Below are 23,077 nucleotides of genomic sequence, written 5' to 3'. Positions count from 1 at the left end.
ATAGACGTCATAGAGGAGATGTAAAAGCAGGCACCAAATCAGACGACCGAATTGGAAGGGTATGAGATGAGGAGACTTCATACACTAATTCTAATGTGATCTTGTCTCTACCATTGCTTACAGCAAGACATTAGAAAGACCTACAGGTCACTTAGAAAAACACGCCTTTAAATGCAGCATACTGAGTGGCAGGAAAAAAATGGATTGCACTTACAAAAATGCTGTTGTGAAGTTGAACACATCGAATAATATATGGTAATGAAATTTACAGAGTTGTTTTTTAACATAATCAGGACGGGGAGATCTCATTACTTAAAGATGATAAAGACTGACACACACATACACACTGTAGTAATCAAATAACAGTATGCTGATAGTGCTGTTGGGCAGGTTATAATCTAATGAGGACATCCATTGTGAGGAGTAATGTCATTACGTCTGTCATGCCACACTTGGCCTGTGGACAAACAGTGACTCAGTGCAAAGGTGATCACTTTGCACTACACTGCAAACACTTCTGCCCTTTTTTGACAAGGTCAGATTAAATATAGCAAATATGGTAATGTAGAGAAGGTCATTTCTAATGTGTTTCATTCCATTCAGGCTTGTAAATATTCATGTGTGTCAAAAGGTAGCTTCCAGGGCTGAAAGAGGAAGCAGGAGCGCCAAAACTGGAGTTCTTTATAAGGCCACTAGGGGCTAGCCATAAGGTGAGTCAAAAATCTGTTCAAATTCCAATTCAGGCAAAAAATTATAGCTTGTGTACAGCTAATTTCCTCCTACAAAAGTAAATACAATTCTTCTTTAAAAATAAATAAATTGATTTTTAGTTTAAAACTTACACATTTAAACTTTATTAAGAATGTGGATACAGACAGGTAGCAAGGGCGACATTGTTGTGAAGTTTGAAGATCATCCATAAAAAACTGTGGGTAATAAAAAGCTTTTACAGATTTTTCACACTTGATCTGACCCTGATTTCACCAAGATTAACTTAGCTACTAAATCTCTGCTAATTTAAATCACTCATCTGAACCTCTTGAGCACAGGTTGCTTTGGTGCCATTTAGACTATTTTTAATCTAACCATTTCTTATAAAGTGGCGTGCTGGTTGCAGTACTCACACTGCACTCTAAAATAAAAACTCCATGGCAGTCAAAATGGCAAAGAAAACAAAAACGGCCATAATATTTGTTAAATAATTCCATTAAATTACTCCAAAAGGTATCAATAGAAACACAGAAAATAATGAAATCCACTCTAATGACTCGTGTCTTAGCAGATACTGACACTTACAGTTGGTTTGAGGGGGAAAGCCAGTAGAGGAAATATACTTTTTGACATGGAGACCTGCTGCTTGGTTGAAATACTCACTTTCTCTGTCTTGTGTCTCACTTTCTGTGTCTCTCTGTGTCTTGTAAACAGCCACAAATGGGATGTCCGGCCCTAAAAAGAAGATCAGAGCTCAAATACTATGTATCTTTATATTTGACTATGACATGTGGACACTCTGACTTACTATGGACTGTTTAAAAAAATAATTTCTTTTTAAATCACCATAATATTAATACATAAGCTGCTGTATTTACTATTTGTTTATAGCAAGGGAAAAGTGTATCAAATGCACGCTGATGCCACAGTGTCCTTCAGTGAATGCACAAAAAGAAAAAAAACAAAACAAAACCCTGAAAGATACCAGATCATTTGTCTGACAGACAAAGAAGCACATCTTTGCTTATTCAGTTTATGTAATGCAATAGCTCTAATAGCTTTTCCATATCTAGGCCACAAACAGAGGCAAAGCCCTAAAACCTCAAACTGCAGGGAGGAGGGGCAGCGAATGAAGTGATTGATGCACTTAGCAAATTGAGAATAAAATAGAGGAACACTGTGGTTGTATTTGTCGAAGAGCAAACCGGCCGCTCTCTCCCTGGCTCCTTTTTCTCTCCCTCGCACTCCCTTTCCTCGTAATTATGATATTATAATCTCATCACATGAGATCACAGGCAGGCTGTGAAGGAAAGAACTGCACTACAAATACATGAGGTACAAGATTATTGACTGTCAGAGGCTGTCAGAGGTTGAGCACAAAGGGTTTGATTGCATTTTGGTCGGTTCAAGTCTGATCTTAGATCAGTGGTGATCAGTTTGCAAGTATTGACACTGAAGTGTTGCATCAGTGATTAAATATTGAGGCTACAGGCTTCAAGTCAGACTGAGACATAGTTTCTGCTGCGACATGACAACAGTGCTGTGACATTTTGATATTTCTCTGATCTCTGAGAAGATTGTCTCTTCTTTTGATATTTTAGTACCCAGCACTGAATAAATGGATCAAAGGTAGGAGAAGTGCAATGATATGGGATCTCTTTTTTATTGGTGAAAGAAGCTTTAGACATTGTGACAAGTAAAGTCATCCAAGCACCGGCTCTGTTTTTGCCACAGTGCTGTCACTTTTACTACCTACCTACCAGCAACACAACAGAAATATGAAATCATTTTAGCAACAACATCTCACCAAAAGAAAATTGGTAGAAACATTTTTACTACAGTGTAATTTCTAAGTACTGTTCTGCATGTTTTATATATACTTCACCTCATTTCAAAGACTTTGCTACACTTACGAGCTACAGTTGCTCACATTTACATACAAAACATATGATTAGTATATAAAATATCATTACAGGTTTTAATATCGTACACGCACTGTATACATGTTATTGTACATCAATGAGAAAGTGGTAGTAATACAAGAGCACTATTGCACAACTCCCCCCAAAGGGCAAGGGCTCCACTAAAACGCTGATATTTTATGCTGATGTCATTAATTTTCAATAATGACATCTCCATCGTGACATCATCGTTTTCATAGATCACTTGTGTGGTCCAGTACTGTTAACATGGAAATCTAGCGTGATATATGAATCCTTTGTGTGTCATTGTGAAGTCATACACTGCTGTACTGAAAAAATATTTTAAAGAGCTCAAAGAAAGTGCTTATGTCCAACAATGATTTGAAGTTTGGAGATGATCCAGTGGAAACCAAAGCTTTTTCCTAATCTGTGTGACTGTGACCTTTGACCTATTAGCATTATATACTAAAATGGTGTGTTTTATCGTCTTTACACATATGACTGGAGCAGAATTGGCTGAAATCCTTGGCTTCTATAAGCTGTAAAAATATACATAAATACATGAAATTATATGTTTTATAATGTATATTATATATATTATAATTTTGTATGTGATGTAACGTTATAGGCCATCAAATTGAAAAAATAAAAAATGCCCGTACAGCTTTCTCCATGCTCTTTCATATGATCTATTACTTGATTTATCATATTACAAAAACTGATCTTGGAGATTTTTCACATTTGGTGTGACCCTGATTTAACCTAAATGAAATCATTGGCATCTACCATCAAACAAAATTTGAAAATGATATCTTGAAAACTGTGGACCCTAGACTGCTAACAAACAGACAATCAAACAGAACCAATTACATACTCCCTCAGGGGGGAAAATAAATCAGACAGATGTTGAAGCTTAATAAAAGCATTACTTGAATGTGCATTCAAGTACACCAAGCTACAGATTACTGAGAGAAACCACTTTGAGCCAACAGACACACCTATAGCAATGACCACAAAAGCGATCCCTTTTATTTGATTAAATTATTACAGTAAGTCAAAGGACACATACATGATACCAGTGTTGGATGTGTATTCTCTTAAGTGTAGCTAATTTATTATCATATAAACTTCAAAACAAACAAAATTTTAAAGCTTAACATTATGATAAGATATGACATTTTATCCAATTTTTACCCTCTGGCTTTTGCTTATCATGTGTAATACAACAGGATATTATGTGGTTGCATTTTAACAGCCTGCACTTCTCTTTCGACTTCTTCTTTCTAAAGCTTTTTACTGTTTTGAGGCTTTTAAATATTCATGTATGTTTTTAAAGGCTAATTTAACATCTGGCCAGGGGTCAACAGTTGAAAAATTACCCAGTGGTAATATAGCCCACTGGTACACTTGTAGTAATGTTGATTAATGTGTATTGTCCCTGAAAGTATAAATAAATAAGAAATGCAAACTGGAGGATTGGCCATTTATATGATGGCTGATTTATCATCACAGAATTGCATTGTCTCCTTGCACATGGCACACTGTGATGTAATAAAAATAAATAAAAGTTTGCACTCATGCACTTTGTAACTTCATGGTTAAAAGAGAGCCCTGTGTGACATCTTTAAGTGGATAAGCTAAACAGAGGCTGAATTCAAACATGCTACTACCTTGGCAGTTGAGCAGGAAGTAGCTCATGTTGAGGCTGAAGGAGCCACTGATATATCCACAGCTGTTGGACAAGGCGCAGGTCAGACAGCGACGGTTGAATGAACCAAATGTGTCCGCACTATGGGAATAAATATGAGTGTTTGTTTTTAAAGCTACTAGTTTTTCAAGTGCAGTCTAAGTTCGAACAGCTATTACCTGTACAGATGCCTTCGCTTTGGACCATCTTCAGTGCTCAAGAAGTATCTGTGTAAACATATAAAAAATGCAAAAATGGAATGACAGTCATGTATAATTGTTATTTTTGGTCTACTCTGTGACTTTAGCAGAGCTGTGTTCCCCAGTCAGCTTAGGGACTACCCCAGTAATACCCCGACTAGAAAAGATGTTTTATAAAAGAACCCAGAAATGGGACAAATCTTACACCCATTTGGCTGGGATTTTTTCAAATCCCTGCAACTCTCAGGGAAAAAGAGGAACTGTGTTTCTATATATGTTTGGATGAGGGTATAAATATGTGAAGTCATGCTAGTCAGATCACAGTGGGAGTGTAATTATCAGGGAATGATGGGAATGAGTCACACTCCTCATGGGTGCAATGGAGACTCAAGGCGGTTTTTATGTGTGTGCATTCAGGGCAGTTTGTTGTGTGGAATTGTTTGAGGTGGCACAGTAGAGCATCTATTTCCCAATATTTCAGTCCTAAAGATCATATCCAGTATATACCTATAATAAAAATGAAGAATAATTTTATTGTCGAACCACTGAAACGATGGGCTTGCCTCTGTCCATGGTGCTGAATTTCTACACTTGTTTATCTGTTTATCATTTATGACCACATAAGACTCTTCAAGCGTACCTTGCAAGTTATGGGTTGGGCACCCTTTTGCCTTCAATCCTGTCTTAATTCTTAATGACAGATTCATCAAGGTGCTGGAAAAATTCTTAGAGATTTTGGTCCATATTGACATGATAGCGTCACACAGTTGCTGCAGATTTGTCTGCAGATGCCACACTGCAAATCTCCTGTTCCCTCACATCACAAAGGTGATACCTGGATCCAGATCTGGTGACTGTGAATTCCATTTGGGTTTTCCAATCTTCTGTTGCCCAATTTTGGTGTGAATTGTAACCTCAGTTTATTCTAAGCTTATTGGAGTGGCACTCAGTGTGGTCCTCTGCTGCTGTACCCCATCGAGGTTCAATGTGTTGTGCATTCAGAGATTCTCTTCTGCATATCTTGGTTGTAGTGAGTTGTTACTTAAGTTACTGTTGACTTCCATACTCTCTTCATCTACATTTCTTTGGGTTTACGGAGAATGGTCAAAAAAATGAAAAATATCCAGTTAACAATAGCTCCCTGGGTGAAAATGCCTCGTTGATGCCAGTGGTCAGGGTAGAATTCCAAGAGTGCTTTGAGCTGATAGGGTAAATATCAACAGATCAACCTGCCTGGCACCAACAACCACGGCACAGTCAAAGTAAGCTAAATAATTTTTCTTTGCCATTCAAAGCTTGGTTTGAAGTTCTGCAGATATTATTGAGGTTAAATAACCCAATTAGATGTTTGCGTTAATGTGCAGTTGAACAGGTGTATCTAACAGAGTGGGTGGTGAGTATATGTTAACCTAGAGTAAATGTAAACAGTCGCAAATGTGTGGTAACATGCTTTTTAGTATGATTGAGTTCTGGTGGCAGCTTGGGGGTTTGTGCATGCTCACATTAGTTGGTTCTCCTCGTTGTAGGCCAGAACTTGAGTGACATCCCAGTCTCCAGATGTGATAGACTGCAGTGTGTCTGTACTAATGTTGGGCTGTGGGTGTAGGGAAAAAAAAACAGCAAAAATATGATAGTTATCCTCCAATGCCACCAACAGTTTCTGTATGTGACAGAAACAGGGCAAATATTTCACTACAATCACTGTACAAAACACCAGATGTACCACCTTGACAATTTACAGGTGACAGAAACTGCTGGAAATAATCATCTAGAAGGACTATGTATGCAAAATGTCATTTAAACAATTTTTCATTAATAAGGGCCACACTTTTTGAAAGTTTGATATGAAAGGTTCATCAGTTCCAAGTTAACTTCGTGTTAGTGATGCAAATACTTGGCATACAAATATTCTCTCACCTGGGAGATGGACATGGAGATGTGAAAGAATTTGCCCCTGCCTCCTTGAGGAATGGCCCGTGTGAAGAACAGCTTCAGACCATCTTTGGAAAAAAGCGGCTTCTCATTCTGAATACACAGAGAGGGTTGATCTAAGTGTTTTCACTTAACAAGACATAAAATAAAGACCGCTACAGACAACTAAATACGCAGGCTGCTTAATGCAGTAATTATACAAAGGCATTCCCGCATTATAATTTAAAAAGACAGCATACACTGCTTGGAACAAAGCCATGTTAAATTTAAAGCTTGAATTTAATGACTGTGCATGTCGTCAGGCAAGAAATGCAACAAAGCAAGTAAACAGTGGCTATAATTTAATGACTGCTACAAAGGAAAGGATAAGTACCTCAGTGCCTTAATACTCTAAATCCACCTTACACACACGTGTGTATTATCATTCTCACCTGCCTGTGAAGCCACCCTTCACTTTCATCTTCGTGTTTCTGTAGAAACAGATAAACAGATTTCAGTTGGGATAAAGAAACAGTCTTTCATACATGCGGCACATGTGCCACACACACTGTGCTCACCTTAGTGCAGACTCCCGTTGTAGCCTGACACAGTGTGAGGATTGAGATGTTCTGTGCTCTGTTCAGCCAATTAATGGCTAGTTTGGTGGTGGTGGCCCATTTCACCATGGTCACATAGTACTCACTGGCAAACAGAAAGCATATTTAGCATTTATTGTCGTTGGTATCAGCTGCAATGCGGGTAAAAATAAGATGATGGAAAAAGTGAGAAAATGGTTGCATCTGAACACAGAGAAATCAAGCAGTGTATAAAGAGGTGGAAAAATAGGCTGTAAATATGAAGAGACTAAATAGAGGCATTAAACTTAATGGAACTACACACAACACCCTATTAAGGAAAAATGCATCACTGGGGACAGAAAATTCCCCAGTCTGTGCAGCATATCATAATAAAAATACCCACTATGACTCTGTAATATACTGTATTCAAAAATATTTTATTATCCAAAAATCCATATTGCTTTGCATCACCTATGATAACAGCATATACAACTCATATTTAGGATCTACAGATTTGTGATCCTGGATGGGTCGGCAGGGAAGCTGCTTACATCAAGTCCCTGATTAGATGTATTTTTAACCTTTACTTGTTTTACTTTAAATTTTAAGTTATTGTTGTTACTGATTTACATAATATACATAATTAATGATTAATTAAAAAATATTTAGGATGAGGCATTTAGTAATCTGTAGAACAGTAGACTAAGATTTGGGTTAACATATGCAGGCTGACAATAAAAAGGTCCATTTTCTTGATTGTTATAGTGACTCTGTAGATAAAATATACTTCCCATTCAAACATATTAGTGTAAGAATTGTGCTGACTTGAGACATGCCACAAGAATGTGGTAGCAAAATTATTCTGTGGTATTTGTTACACAGAAAACTGTGTAAATATACAAATGTGACAAAATAAAACACTGTAAAAAAAGAAGAAATATAAATTAAAAAGTCACTTTTTTTGCAATCTGCATTATTTAATAAATGAAAATATATTAGTCATGTCACTAAGGTAAGTACACCTATAAAGCCTCCTTGGGGAGTGACGTGTTTTTTTAAAGCCTTTGATATCTAAGGTCCAGGATGTTGTTCCTCAAGTGTTGGGTGTCTAAAGAGTTTACTAACTCATTTAGGAGAAAAGAGAAAAGGCTGTAGAGACTATGTCTGGCAAGGGTTTGAAGAAAGATCTCCAAATTATTCAAAATATATTGCACTTTAAAGAAAATCATACAGTTACAGCACAATTATAATTGTCCAATTACCTTTGAGTCTCTGAATTGGGGACTCTAAATACTCTAAATCCTACAAAAGTTATAAACCCTCTTTAACTGAAGCTTAAAGTCTGTCCTGCAATCACATCTTGACTGTTTGCACAGATATGCCAAAAAAAAAAAAAAGCCAATGATTATCCACCGGTTTTATGTGACTGCAAATCTGAGCCAAATCTACGATGTGTAAAATGTGCATCGGTTGACTGAGCACAGAGGTAGACTGTTTGATAGTTTTGGATGACTCACCCTATCCTGGGATCATCAGGCCTCCTCATTTCAATGGTGTGCAGAGGGCCGTTAAGGTTGACGACATAAAGAGTGATGACTGGATTTTCCTCTCCAGCCTGATCAGAATGAAAACAAAGTGAGTAACTGAGCATAATGTCCCATAAAAAAACAAAGCAAAACATAAAAACACTTCGCTTAAACCATTCTATTTCTATCATTATACTATCTGCATCAGTACAGATGTTTAAAGAAGGAAAAAGTATACCTTAGGGTAATGGTACTCTTTCCCTATTGGGTAGGGTGAGCCTGTAAACATTGGCAGCTCCATCCTGGGCACCAAGGTGTCATTGATGGTGGCGTATGCTAACCTGGCACCATCAGGAGACCACCAATGGGCAATGTGGGACTGGAAAATCTCCTCTGGAAGAGCAAATAGAAAATGACCATCAATCATAATCATAGTGAATGGCACAATCCAACAGCAAAGACAAAAATTAATTACATAGCTGCAGGCCAACAGCATCACACGGTTGTTACTTGTTGGGATTATAATGGAGCAGGTGTTCTGGGGAAAAACTGCATTTTGAAATTTATAAATGCTCTTTATTTACTAGCACTATTTGTATTGTTTTGCCTCCCTTTTCTTTCTCCCACTGGTCAGCATATGTGACTTATGCTTGACTTTCTTTTCCTTTTGATAAGTCGGGGCTAAACAGTATGATAACTCCCTCCTGAAAGTAGAAAATCCCTCAACTATTCAGGTGAAAGAGCAAGTTTTTCTTAAATCCTCCACATGCCAAAGTGCCCTTGGCCAGGACACTGAGCCACAATTGGTGGGTGAGTGTTTGTATGAATAGGGGAAGGAGAAGCATTGAAGATTATTTTTAAAATACTACTGCTGACTATTTCCCTAATTTGATCAAACTGATAAAAGATTCAAAGTTACCCTTTTTGTCCTCTCAGCAACATACTATACATACAACTATACTTTGTGCCTGAGCTGCTAAATTTGGAATCTCCCACTCACTCTCTGTTAAACCTACATGTGAAACCACTTGCTACCCAAAAGTTTGAAGTCATAAATCACAACAGCACTTAATCTCAGTACACAGCATGCTGACCAAAATAGAACTCAGCTACATTTCCCTGAAATAAACCTAACAGCACTTTCTCACCAGGTACCACAGCGCAGATAACTTTCTGGGTCGTTACTACATTTCTGTGTGTACCATTTTCAGCAAGAGGCTCAGCTCATTTCAGGTCGGTGACCTAGACATTTCCCCCGAGCCCCTCTGTGTGCAAGCGTGTCCACATAAAATAACACAGCGATCACAGACACTCCTGTTTTACATATACAGAGAGAATAATGGGGAAACGAGAGCAGTCTAGGTCCTTCATCTCCTTTGCAACACAAAGACAGACAGACACACACAATTGCGTCTGTCAACACAGAGTGTCTCATTAGGAAATTATGCAAATAAAAGCTCACTGAGGGAACTTTTTGGCAGCATAAAGCATAGCCTTGACAATCCTACTTCATTACTAAGTCTGTGGCGACAATGCAGACGGTATCAAAAACACTCCGACTCATTGTTACAGCCTGCCACTAGCTACATTTATATCAACTTTTGCAATTAAAATTTCATTAATGCTGTTTATCTGTGGGACTGGGTGCTGGCTTTGGGGAATTAACAACATCAACTACCAATTAGCATTTTCATTAACCACGCATCGCTTGGTGGAATTACTTGATATGCAGCATCATTTGTCAAACACCTCCGGTACAAACGCCTATGTACATTGTTCTCTTACACAGTTCTGCAAAAGTAGTTGTGCTTGTAACTTTCTACTGATGGACACTGTTTCATGTGTTTCACTGTTTCAGACTATTGTTTGCCTTATTTTGTCATATCTATATGTACATATATCTATTGCAAGCATATGGAGAAGTAAATTTATCTCAAATTAGCTAAAATGAGCATTTGAAGTGCTTCTAAACACTCGATTTCAGGCAGTTATTACTATGCTTGGATCTGTATGAAGTTAAAGAGTGGGGCTATCCCTAACATGGAAATCTCAGTTACTGTCAAAACACAAGGCCCACCCACCTGCTGTTCAAAACTATTGTTTGCCAAACGCAACCAATCAGAAGAACCTTGGCGTATAGAGAGAAGGAAGGGAATATACTGTAGCTGCACCAAGGGTCGGTGTAAGTTATATAAGAATTATTGTGAATTGTGAATCATGCAAAGCTACACTTGTTGAGAGTTGTTGTTGTTGGAAACAAAAATATGAGTTGAAAATGAGCTGAATAGGTTCCTTTAAAGAACCTGAAACAATCCACATCCCTGCGGAAGTAACATTATAAGGAAAAGGGCTAATGGAAGCCTTTAGTCCCATTAGTCTTTGCTCTTTTAGTCTCCCTTGTGTGCCCACTTGCACCCTGCTGGCAGTGCTCAGTGGGGAATGATTGGATCTCACTGTCTGATGCTGAACAGAGCAGCACAGGACAACAAAGCGCTGATTGCATTTTCAAATGATGAAAAATAAAATAAAATATAAAAATGATTTCCCGCATGGCCAATTCTACCGCTGCGTGCCAACTTCACCGGCGGCGGCTTAAAAGGCTTTCCGCGCGGAGTGGAACGGCCGAGCTGTCAGATCCACTCGGCTGGGGACGCCCAGTCACCTTGGCCAGTCAAGGAGAAAGCAGTTACGTCTCTGGAAGTGTCCTGATAGGTATGTGATTACAAAAGAATGTGCAGGGACAAAAGAGAAACCAAGAGAAGAGGCTGTGAGCGAACCACTTTTAATGAGCCAGCTCTCATTTTCTCTCTTAAGTAATGAGATCACATCTCCCGTCTTTTTGACGAGATCACATCGCATCTCATTGAATGAGATCACATCGCCCACCTCATTGTGACGAATACGAAGGTGAGCTGTCGGAGGCTCATCTCCTTTGTCCATGTTCTCCATCCTGGTGTGCAGACTACATTATACACTGAGTAGAGGACATTATTAATGCATGAGATGCCATAAGTCAAGCGGCCATTGGGAAATTATGAGTGCAAGGTGACAGAATCAGGAAAGCTGAGCTAACAAGAAAAGAAGAAAATCAGATATCCAAGGTTGCAAATAGTTGATTTAAAAAAAAAACATTAACAGGATACAAAAAATATAAAAATGCTGCAAATATTCCGTAAACTGTGGCACAATAACACCACGAATCCTTCTGAGTGTTTAGAAAAAAATGGCCACATGCATCCAACAGAGGGCAGCAGAGATGCATGCCAAACACAAGGTGAAGAAGCAATGCAGCACAGAGGGAAAGCCTACCTTTGTCTTTAGTGTCTGGTGCATACTTCTAGGTCACTGCTCCTCTGTTTTGGAGTCCAGCTATTTTTCTCTCTGAGATGAGTTGTGTTTTTGACATTTGTATCTGTACGAGCTATAACATTTGCATTAACCCCCCAGTCACCTCTGCCAAAACAAACAAACAAACAAAAAACTGCACAGTTCAAATATTTGACATGTCCAATTAAGTGAATTTTAACCACAGAGCACGGAATTGAATAGAACTACATATACCTGGCATGGTCAGGCACTGCTAGCCCTTTATTCTGGCTTGCCAACAACCAAACTGGTTAGATGGCATGAAAATCTAGTCTTCCAGCCAAAGCGCCGCAAAAATATGACAATAAAGGAGCTGATACTAAATACAGCACAACTATCAGTGTGCAGATTGAGGATGTGTTGCAAGCGATAATTAAGCATTAGCAGAGAAGCACATGACAGAAGAAGTGAGATTTTGCGAAGCATCTACAAAGCCTGCAAATAATCTGTTTGTAGTTCTGGCTTAGGAAACCGAAGGATGAACACTGTATTACAGGGCATTGGTTTTGCAGGTTTATATTCAGAAAGGAGATTTAAAAAAGGTACAAGAGGATTTAGCCACTTTACAGCTACACATTTTTGCAACAGTTCACTTCCTGTCATTTCAGTTCAGTTATATTTATCTAGCATCAACTGGCAACACAAGTCAGAGCAGGACACTTTACATGATAAGGCAAAGAGTTTCCTCTAACCAAGAACTTGATAAGTAGCTTCAACATAAGCCCAGCATTTTGCACATTAACAAAAAGATGTGATGTGAACATGTTGCAGTTTTTAAAAATAGAGGGATGACTGCAGAAAACAGCATTTGTGGGTTTACAAGGTTAAACTGACGCATGTTTTTATTCTTTCCTCAAACACGCTTTGTAAAGTCGGCATTTAGTTTTTCTAGTTATAAGGCGCGAGCCAATTTACTTTGAAATATAGACCTCAAACCTCATGAGGATAGTGACTTTTTTCAGAAAGTTGAACAGTGTCCAGTCCAGACATAACGTTATGGCTTCTGCTGCCTATAGCAGACACTTACTGAACTGGAGTCTGCAAAACATAAGGTCCAGCAATTTTGAGCTTAAAGTTCTTCAATTTTGTAACTTCTTTGGTCTCTTATGAGTACCACTTTAATGCTACACTCCCCACAAAATATAGGATAAGGTAAAGAAAAAGAAAAAATACCACACCTCAAATGTCCTAGTCAGCGAGAACAAAATACTCACAATCTGTCTCATCAAAAAAGAAATACGTGCTTTGGAACAGAGCCTTTGTCAGAGCACTAGAAGTAAATACAGTCAGTTCAGTGTTATACACAGGGGCAGCTTGAAGTTGGACCTAAACGTAAAAATGTTTCACTGAATCTAAACAATTGCAGGTACGTAATTACATATAATTTTGGCCTCATTACACATGCAACAGAAAACACTAAACTTCTTACACTAGTACCTCTTGAGCACCAACAAGAAGATGCACTCATGAATGAAAACAAAGTGACCAAAAATAATTATTCATTTTATTAGCTTCACTGTCAGTATTTGTTATTTTTATGACTGCAATATGACTGTCGATATTACAATAGAAACAACAATTAGACTTCACTGTCCTGGACTTCAGGTCCATGTCTAACCAAAGTGATAGCACATTTTCAGTCAGTGTTGGGTTACCCTTTGTCACATCTCAAGGTGTAGACAGGGTGAGGAGGGTGTCTGCTATGAGAACCTCAGAACAGCATCCTTACTTTTTGCGGATGATGTGGTTCTGTTGGCTTCATCAGAGCGTGACCTTCACTATGCACTGAACTGGTTTCAAGCCAAGTGTGAAATGGCTGGGATAAAAGTCAGCACCTTCTACCCTGAGGGTATGGTTTTCTGCCAGAAAACAGAGGGAATGCTTCCTCTGGATTGGGGAAGAGAGACTTCAAGCAAGGTAATTCAAGTGTCTAATTTAAGTGAGAGTTGGGCGAGCTGTGGCAGTACTGCTGATGCTGATGTGGCACTAGAAGTACTGCAGGTGTTGTACCAGACTGTTGTAATGAAGAGAGAGCTAAGCTGAAAATTGAAGCTTTAAATTTACCAGTCCGTCTACTGTGTCCCAACCATCACCCTCTACATGGTCATGAAATATGAGCGATGACCGAACGAGTAAGGTCACGAATACAAGCAACCAAAGGGTGGCTCAGCCTTAGAAATAGGACGAGGATGTCAGACTTTTGGAGGGATCTTGGAGTAGACGTGCTGTTCCTGTATGTGAAAACGAGCCAGTTAAAGTGGTTTGGACATCTGGTTAGGAGGCCTACTGAGTGGCTCCTTTTGGAGGTCTTCTGGGCATGCCCAACTGGGAGGAGGTGAGGTAGACCCAAATGTATATGGACTGGGAATACCTTGGAAATCCCCAGGAGGAACAGAAAAGTGTGGATGGGAAGAAGGACATCTGTGATATCCTTCTTAGCCTGCTGCCACCATGACCCAACTTGGGATAAGTGGAAGAAAATGGTTGGATGGATGGATGTTTGATTTTAGGTAACTCAACACAATTGAAATTCACATAGAAATGTGCTAAAAATGATCTCGATTAAAACAGTTCTCTACTACCACAATTGGTAAAATTGAGAAGTAGAAGGTCCAAATACAAGTTGTCAGTCTAGTCCTAAACATTTCAGATGTTTCTTAAGTGACAAAAGAATCGTCAGTTGTGTTTATCGGCAAATCATTATAAAGATCAAATTAAAAAAGAAATCACACAATCACTGTTTCTCTTGTGCCAAGAAGGTTGGACAACACGGATCTTATTTTGTCTGATAATCTCCAAACAGCATGACTCACATCCACCGACAAACTATTTCTCCCGTCTGTTTCAGACAAGCCCATATTTTCACACCCTTTATTAATCTTTCTCTTTCCAGTGCACAAGTGTTGATTATGTGGTTACTCTATCTCCGGCAGAGTCTGACACAAACAGACTGATAAACAGAAACCACCCCTACAAACAAGCCTCTCGATGCAAACATTCATCTAGCCAAATATCTAAGGGGCAAACAAGTAAAATCAAAGCAACAGCAGGTTTTTATCTGGGCACACCAGAGCCTAATAAACAGCCATTTCCTTGGGCTGCGTCACACTGCAGGATGTGTCAGTATCAGTACAGCCTCAATAATCAGACAGCCAACAGATGACAGAACACACGACTATTACACACAGCCCAATGGCACTCTTGGCTGCATTTCCTCTTTTTTAATTTTGCTTTTCTTCTTTTCTCCCTTCTCTCTCCATTTCTGCTGTCTGCACATTACTAGCACACACACACACACGTTTATGGATTAAGACAACATTGCAAGCAAGAGGATATTCAATCCCTGGGAGATTATTTGCCAACCTTTTCACCCGTTAGCATCAAATCTGCTGCACAGCGACGGGCACAGCTTAAGACCTCATTCCTCCTCAGCAGCAGTGTGACCCTCAGTTTGACCTTGGCTGGAGGATGGCCTGAGTCATTAGCATGGAAAGTCTTCTGCCTTGCAGTCTTGCTGATGAATGTAAACATTAGACAAGCTGGCGAGGCTTCTAAGCTTGCCTGCAAATGCTTACATCATATCTGGGCTAATGCCAAATCTATTTACAGGCTTACAAACACAAGTTTTTCAAAAGAGATTTATTATTAATGGGAATGAAAAGGACTTTTAGTGCATTCTCAAAGGAAGATAAATAAATAAATAAAACCTGGCATAATGAGGCCATCAAAACCAGCTGGTTCCAAGACATTTTGGCATAGATTTATATGAACTTATTTATATTTATATGAACTTAATAAAAGCCTCATTCCTCAAAGCCTCAGCCTCAAAATTTGTAACCCTGTTTGATGTCAGGGGTATCTCTATGTAATCATAGTTACAGTCATTACCAGCACAACCCCATCCACTGTCTATGGGGAAAAGAGTCAACTGGAAGAAAATTGACTACTAGCTTAGGCTACGTCCACACGTACACGGGTATTTTTGAAAACGGAGATTCAGAAATGAAGGAAAACGCTGCTAGGAACATGCCAAAGCAACAGGTGGCGATATATTCCTAACCGTGCAGAAATGTTGGCCAATCAGAAGTCTAGAAGCCTCGGTGGGAAAAAGTAAACAAAGCTGGGGCATAGAAGCAGAACCGAGTCGTATGTGTGGAGGGACAGTAACTGTGTATATGTAAGCATTTAAACACTACAGAGAGTACAATTAACAGTAACAGTATTGTAGAAATTCATTTCACCGAAACAATAACGTGGTGCACAGTGTGACGTCAAAAAATACGCACACCTTTGACGCTGCGCTTTCTCCGTTTTTGTCACCCACACTAAATGCAAAAATGGAGTTTTCAAAAATATCCACCCTGGCCGGAGTTTTTAAAAATCTCCGTTTTCAGTGACCAAAAATGCAGTTTACGTGTGGACGAAAGGTGCAAACGCATAGAAAAATTTGCGTTTTCAAAAATACCCGGGTACGTGTGGACATAGCCTTAGTCGCACTAGCCTAAAAATAAGAGGGAAATTCTTGCCACTAAGAAAAAAAAATGAGAAAAGCAGGAGTTGCTGAGGGACTGCATTACAGATTAAAAGTACATTGTAACAATTACGCGTGCAACCCCTTCAACCTGCGGGCAAGCACAGTCAAGTTGACTGCACAGGCTGTCTGATGGCAAACAATCAAGTTTTCAAATAACTCCTTTCTAATTTATAAAAGCAGAAAGACAGCCAACATGTTGCAATCAATCTGTGCCAGTGAGCTCCCATGTGCGCTGATGAGCGCCTATGTCAGTTTACAGTTAAATCACTGTCCTTCAGCACCTACATCACTAATTGTGCAGGAATTTCTGTTTCAAATCAATGAGGCTCTGGCGAAATTATGAATGTAACGTAAATGTCTGTTTAACATGAATATTTATGTATGTAGACTGCAAGAGTTTCATGATTGCCAATTTATGACAAACAGCAGCCAGCCTGACCCCATTCAACTGCAGAGAGATGGTAGACTGACTCTGTCTTGTCTTTTTATTGCTGTTTTGATGCACAAAAGTCACTTTGAAGACAGAAACTGACATTGAGTGGTCACGCGCCTGATCCTTGTCTTTGAAGAAGGCAACAAAATCGTTCTTGGTCATAATAATGGTCTCTAGCCAATATTTTCCAACCACAACAAGCCTGTTTTGTTGTCTTTGAAAAATCCCTCCATTATTGAATAAACATAATTCTGATGACAGGCTTTCGAATGTGTTGTGTTGAGATAATAAAATAGCCCCTGTTTTTCTCAAAATAAAACACTTTACCACATTACACTGTGCACTTAAAGCACACAAAACCAATTGTATAGTCCTATGATTCACTTTTATCTCAACATTATGAAGCTGATTCTATCTTTTATCTCTGAGTGAAAGATTTATCTGGTCAATAAATGATGAGTGTAAATTACGAGGCCTTCAGCAATCCATAAATATGGGGTCAGACACTGCAATATCACTCCGATTAATGTTTAAATGGCTCAGAATAGATATTGCTCTTGAAGAATGGACTTGCTTTCAAATATCAGCTTGGTTAGGCGGAGATAAGAGGGCTGTGGGTGGACAACATTTAATAAAAACAGATGAATTTTGCAGGAAAGGCAGCCAACGGGCTCTAATCCTGATACACCGGTGACCTCAGATAACCTCTCTGCCACAGCGTCTAAACCCTGACATCTCCTTGGTGGCAGCCTCACACTTTCAAACAGATATGTGATGTTTAGCGTTACTCCAAGATTAACAGCTTGTTGTGTATCATTGGCTGTCTCCATTTCTGCTATCTCTGTATCTGTGAGTCTGCTGCTCCCCATCTCCCTCCTGTTCCGTTATTAAAACACCGTTCCACTGGAGCAGAGTGTTCACCCAGCGCAGCAGATATAAATTCATTAGTTGAATGCTAACACAGTCCCTGTCACGGTTTATACTGTGAGGCATACAGGTGAGCTTTGATCGGTGGTGTTGACGCTCGGAGAGCACTTTGACATCTATATCCTAGTGCAAAACACGCACACAGCCGCCGAGTTAATGCACATCTACTGATGTAGAACATTCAGTCGTTTTCAGGGCTGTGTAAAGCAGAGGCAAATTGACAGGATATCCATTTTTTAATTTACCTGCAGGAAATCAAGCGCTACATGCAAATAATACTAATGTGGCTACAGACACTTGGGAGTCATGCTGTCTCATGTCATTACTTCTAAATACCTGAGCTGCTGCAGAGTGTTCAAATTAGAAAAATGTAATACAAGGAGAATACACGGGACGAAAGAGGTTTACTACATGTTTTCCCTAATTGTTATCAGAACTAACACACTATTTTCTTTCATGGAAAGAGTTAGATTAGAAAATGAATGTCAATCTTATGTCTGTATGGTAAACGTAAATTGTAAAGACTACAGCCTGTAATGGGTAGAGTAGCTTACAAAAGTAGAGAGCAGAGAGAACCATTAAACATGCCTTGTTACATACGGTCGCATCAAAACTTTATCGGTGTTCTTCATAATATTGTTTCAGTTCTTTGAAGTTTGTGAGGATTTGTTTATGCACAGCTGTCTTGTGGTCAGACCACCACACTTTAATTTGGCCAAAGTCTGGACTTTCATTGTGCTATTTCCTTTTTAAGCTATTCTGCTGTATATTAGCTGTTGTGCTTGGGATCATTGTCTGGTTGCAAGACCCAAATTTGGTCAAGCTTTAGCTCTTGGATAGATTCCCTCACATTTGACTCTAATCACACTGATGTACAGAGGAATTTGTGGTCAATTCAATGACTGCAAGATGCCCAGGTCCAAAACAAACTCAAATCATCATCTTGAAAATTGGTATAAAATGTTTGTGCCAATATGCTGCGTTTGTTTCTTTGTTAAACGACACGGGGCGATTGTGGCTCAAGTGTTGGGAGTTCGCCTTGTAGTCGTAAGGTTACTGGTTCGAGCCCCGGCTTGGACAGTCTTGGTCGTTGTGGCCTTTGGCAAGACACTTCACCCGTTGCCTACTGGTGGTGGTCAGAGGGCCCGGTGGCGCCAGTGTCCGGCAGCCTCGCCTCTGTCAGTGCGCCCCAGGGTGGCTGTGGCTACAATGTAGCTGCCATCACCAGTGTGTGAATGGTTGGATGACTGAACGTGTAAAGCACTTTGGGATCCTTAGGGACTAGTAAAGCGCTATACAAATACAGACCATTTACATACATCAGAGTTTTGCTCATCTGTCCAAAGGACATTGTTCTAAAAGTCTTGTGGTTTGTTCAGAAGACACCTGACAAATCTAAGCTGTGTTGTCATATTCTTTTTTCTTCAGAGAGACTTTCTTCTGGCAAACCTTCCAAGCACTTAGCACTTGGGTTTCTTGCAGTTTCTCCGAGCATTGCATAGCATTTGCTAATTTGCTAGGACATCTATGCTTGGAAAGATTGAGTTAACACACTCCTGAATGCTCACACTTGCTGATGATCAAGTGCATACATGCTCATAATTCCTATGGAAGCAATACGAGTCTACGTCTCCTCAACTACTATGCTAACATTGTATTGTATTTGAGCAGCAAGAAAATCGTTTGCCTTACCCTCATATAACCAATCACTGAGCCCATTGAAGATGACACTTTCTTTGCCGGTAGATACCAGACGAATAGAACGGCTCTCCACCTTAGACCGATAGTAGATGTTGTTTTCAAAAATGAAGATCTAGAAGAGTCAGAAATAAAAGAAATGCAGTCAAAAATTTGAATTAAAAAATTGACAAAACATCTCGAGAAGTACATGTCCTTAAGATCCTTGAGCTCAGATACTGATGTTTCAATGAAACTGACTACCAGCTTTCCTATAAATTTAAATGTTGTAAAAGTGAATGAGGTCTTATCATAACAACACAAAACAGAAAATCTGAGGACTGTGTTGTATTAAAACTGAAGAATAAGATCAACCGTAGGGTCAGAAACACACTCTTTTCACACACAAGACATCACTGCACACATTTGCAAAAGCACCTTTTGATTAGAGAGAAACTAACATTCCCAAAACTAAAAAGACAAGAAAATAAGTCTTTTCAATTTCTGATAAGACAGCAAACCTTGGGACCAGATTTTGACTTTGACGCTCTCCTCCACAGGCCTGCGGGGCTTTCAAGATAACTGAAGGTCAACTCTTTCATTACAGAGAATAATAGATCATCAGCACCCACAGCGAACGTGGTAAGGCGGGGCTGCTCTTGGGGCTGGAATTTTAAAATGTTACAGCCTTAATGCCATGCTGAAATCAATCTCAGGCTATTACAGAAAAGGGCTCGCTCGGTATCTCAAGGATTTGGAATCTCTTGGCCTCAAGCAGGTATCATGGTATCAGTTTGTGAATGATTCTCCAACAAATATTCCCTCTGAGCTGTATGAATGATGAAACCATTCAGGGAGCTGGAGAATGCTGCTTGCTGATTAAATACTTCTTACAACAGTGCAAAAAGGGTCGAATACTACACAGAAAAAATCTCCTGTGGAAATCTAAGTCAGCTGCGTTTAAACAACATGACAGTAAAGAAAAAAAAAAGCTAGCTAAAAGTTTCTCAAGCAAACAGACCCTCTTTAAAAGTAATACAATGTGTGTCACAATTACTTTCTCCTGAGGAGACGCAAGCCGTGGGCCCGTGTGCTTTGGTGTCACACTGGTACAGATGGAGTCCCTGTTTAGAAGCTAATCTAGGCCACAGCACAGAGAGAAGACCTGGCCCCGTTCTCTGAAGGAAGGTAAAATTCAACCATTGATGGCAGTCAGTGAGAGTATTTGGAGCAGTCTCTAGATACTTTGGTCCGGTTGGACCAGTCACACCAGCACAGAGTAGGGCAGGTTAGGTCTTAACAACATATTTAGTCAAGTTAATCTAAGTGGTAATTAATGTTATCATACTAAATTTCTAAACTAAAATGGGGCACGTTACTACATGTTATGCTTGTTTAACACGAGTGTGAACATGGTATTGTGAGCTTTTAATCATTCTGAGGCCAAGTGTGTAATTGCATAGAGCTGGACAAGAAAAGTGTTTAAGCCAGATCAGGACAGTCAAATGGTCATGGGAAGCGTAGGTTCCAGGATTATTAACTTTTCACTCTTAGTAAGGATTTCCCTCGTAATTCTCCAAGGAGGCAGGAGGACTCTTAATACTTAATAAGCCTTGAATTATTTGTCACACACATTGTACTCCTGTATGTAGTGTGATTTGAATGAAAACTGTATTACAGTTTTCGTCTCTCGGTCTCACTGTCGTATGCAAACGCAAAGTCTTTCTAATGGCTCAGTCACACTGCAGTAAAACCTGCCAACCTTCTTGTGGTTGCTCAGCATTTTTATTGGTGTTTTTTGGTTTTGTTGCATTTACTTTAGCAACTGATTGCATACAGTTGCGGCAACAAGCTAGTCGCAGACAGATTGATCGGGCAACACACCTCAACCTGGTCACGCACTCAGGTCTCCTGGTAGTAAGCAACCTGACTTCAGTCATTCTCTGATAAGAGAAGTAGGGAACTTGACTCAGCTGGCTAAATGAAGTTCTGGCTGGACTCAGGACAGAAGTATTTAACATGAAGTTCCATTTAATTTGTGTAGATGGCAACAGATTTCCAGTTGTTGCCAATTTATCACGGTTAATTACCTGATTATCACAAACAGTTTACATGCAATTGCCAACTTGACACCATTCAATATCAAATTGACTCTGTCTTATTACCATTTTATTACCATCTTAATGCACCAACGATGCTTTGGAGACAGCAGCTGACTATGACTGCAGACCTGGTCCCTCATCTTCAATGCAGCCATTTCAAACGCAACAACATTGGAACTTCACTGCACTATGATCACAATTATGTTCATGCCACCATTGTCAATCAGTTTTACGTAATGCGACTGTAGCGTATTGTCAAGGTCAAAGTGTATTTAAATGTGTTTATAAAGCACATTTAAATACACAGAGTTGACCATAGAGCTGTATAATAAAAATATACAGCTCACAGAAAATCAACACTAAAATGCAGAAATGCTGTGGACAGCATACATCAAAATATGACAATATAAAATAAATACAAAACAAAATAAAATAAAATAAAACAAGAATGTCACACCGGGGCCAAATAGCAAGGAGAATGTATGAGTTTAAATGTGTGTGCAGATATGTAGATTATTCCATAGAGCCGGTGCTGTTGCTGCAAAGCTCGATCGCGTCTCTTTTTTAATTATGTTTTAGGCTTGTGTAAGAGCAGCTGTTTACATGACCTCAGAGATCTTACAGGTGTGTGAATGTGAAGGAGCTCAGACAGATAGAAACGAGCTAATGTAACACACCCAAATCTGCGTGAATATTTGTGGACCACATGTTAAAGAGTATCAAAGCAAACTCCTCGACCTGCTTTTGTTGCAGAGAAAACACAACAACCCTTATTTATCCACTTACACTGACTTTTTAGCCTAACAAATTGCTAAACATGTGTCTGGACAGCTGTGTTTTTGCACGGGCATGTATGTGAGCAGTTTCTATGGGAACGTAAAGGAGATTTAATCATGTGCATAAGGGATTTGGGAAAAGGATAACAGGTGGGTTGATTTACGTATATTAGAAGTGCAGATATCACAACACATGCCTTGGCTCGAAGTCTGTGTCGGCTTGTTTCAGTTGATGGACGTCTCTTGCAACCGCAACCTCCTTGACAAGAGGGCACCTGAACCTTCAGGGATACCAGCTGCTCAGTTTCATGCTAACAAAACTCAGCAGCTGAAAGTAATACAGCTTCATGACTAATGGTGGGAAACTTGAGGCTATATCAATCTAGCAAGAGCGTTAATTAATCCAGTGACGAGATAACAGGTAATTAATAGCATTGTGCTGCAGGATGTAATCACACAGTCTGACTGCCCTGCAAACCAACACACTGAATTTCATTAATACCCTGACAAGTCTGATTGTGTGATGAAGGAAGGAGGTGTATGTATGTGGGGGGATGTTTCATCTCAGAACAGTTGCAAAGGACCATTGCTTCTTGTGATTCAAACAGCAGTGTTTAATTTCAAATGTGTTTACTGGGAAATATCAGCAACTCATCGGGATGATTCAAACCCTGAGGGACAAAACTGTTTGTTTTCAAGGATTATAACTTACACCATATCAACAACT

General features: G+C 39.4%; 1 protein-coding gene across 6 annotated transcripts in view; it reads right to left on the bottom strand.

Moving 5' to 3' along the window:
* Nucleotides 1-23,077, bottom strand: part of LOC102784658 (A-type potassium channel modulatory protein DPP6-like) — a 252,396-nt gene that overhangs the window by 8,972 nt on the left and 220,347 nt on the right. For all 6 annotated transcript variants that reach the window (XM_006799205.3, XM_006799206.2, XM_006799207.3 and 3 more), the window contains 10 exons: nucleotides 19,488-19,608; nucleotides 8,774-8,928; nucleotides 8,527-8,624; nucleotides 7,010-7,133; nucleotides 6,884-6,922; nucleotides 6,438-6,545; nucleotides 6,023-6,114; nucleotides 4,500-4,547; nucleotides 4,304-4,422; nucleotides 1,375-1,446 (listed from right to left, as the gene is read on the bottom strand). In XM_006799205.3, coding sequence (XP_006799268.2) covers nucleotides 1,375-1,446; nucleotides 4,304-4,422; nucleotides 4,500-4,547; nucleotides 6,023-6,114; nucleotides 6,438-6,545; nucleotides 6,884-6,922; nucleotides 7,010-7,133; nucleotides 8,527-8,624; nucleotides 8,774-8,928; nucleotides 19,488-19,608 — 976 coding nt within the window. The remainder of the gene's footprint in view (nucleotides 1-1,374; nucleotides 1,447-4,303; nucleotides 4,423-4,499; nucleotides 4,548-6,022; nucleotides 6,115-6,437; nucleotides 6,546-6,883; nucleotides 6,923-7,009; nucleotides 7,134-8,526; nucleotides 8,625-8,773; nucleotides 8,929-19,487; nucleotides 19,609-23,077) is intronic.

This window comes from Neolamprologus brichardi, chromosome 9 (assembly GCF_056152115.1).
Source record: "Neolamprologus brichardi isolate AB-2024 chromosome 9, ASM5615211v1, whole genome shotgun sequence".
Classification (NCBI taxonomy): Eukaryota; Metazoa; Chordata; class Actinopteri; order Cichliformes; family Cichlidae; genus Neolamprologus; species Neolamprologus brichardi.
This window is presented reverse-complemented; position numbering and strand designations above follow the sequence as displayed.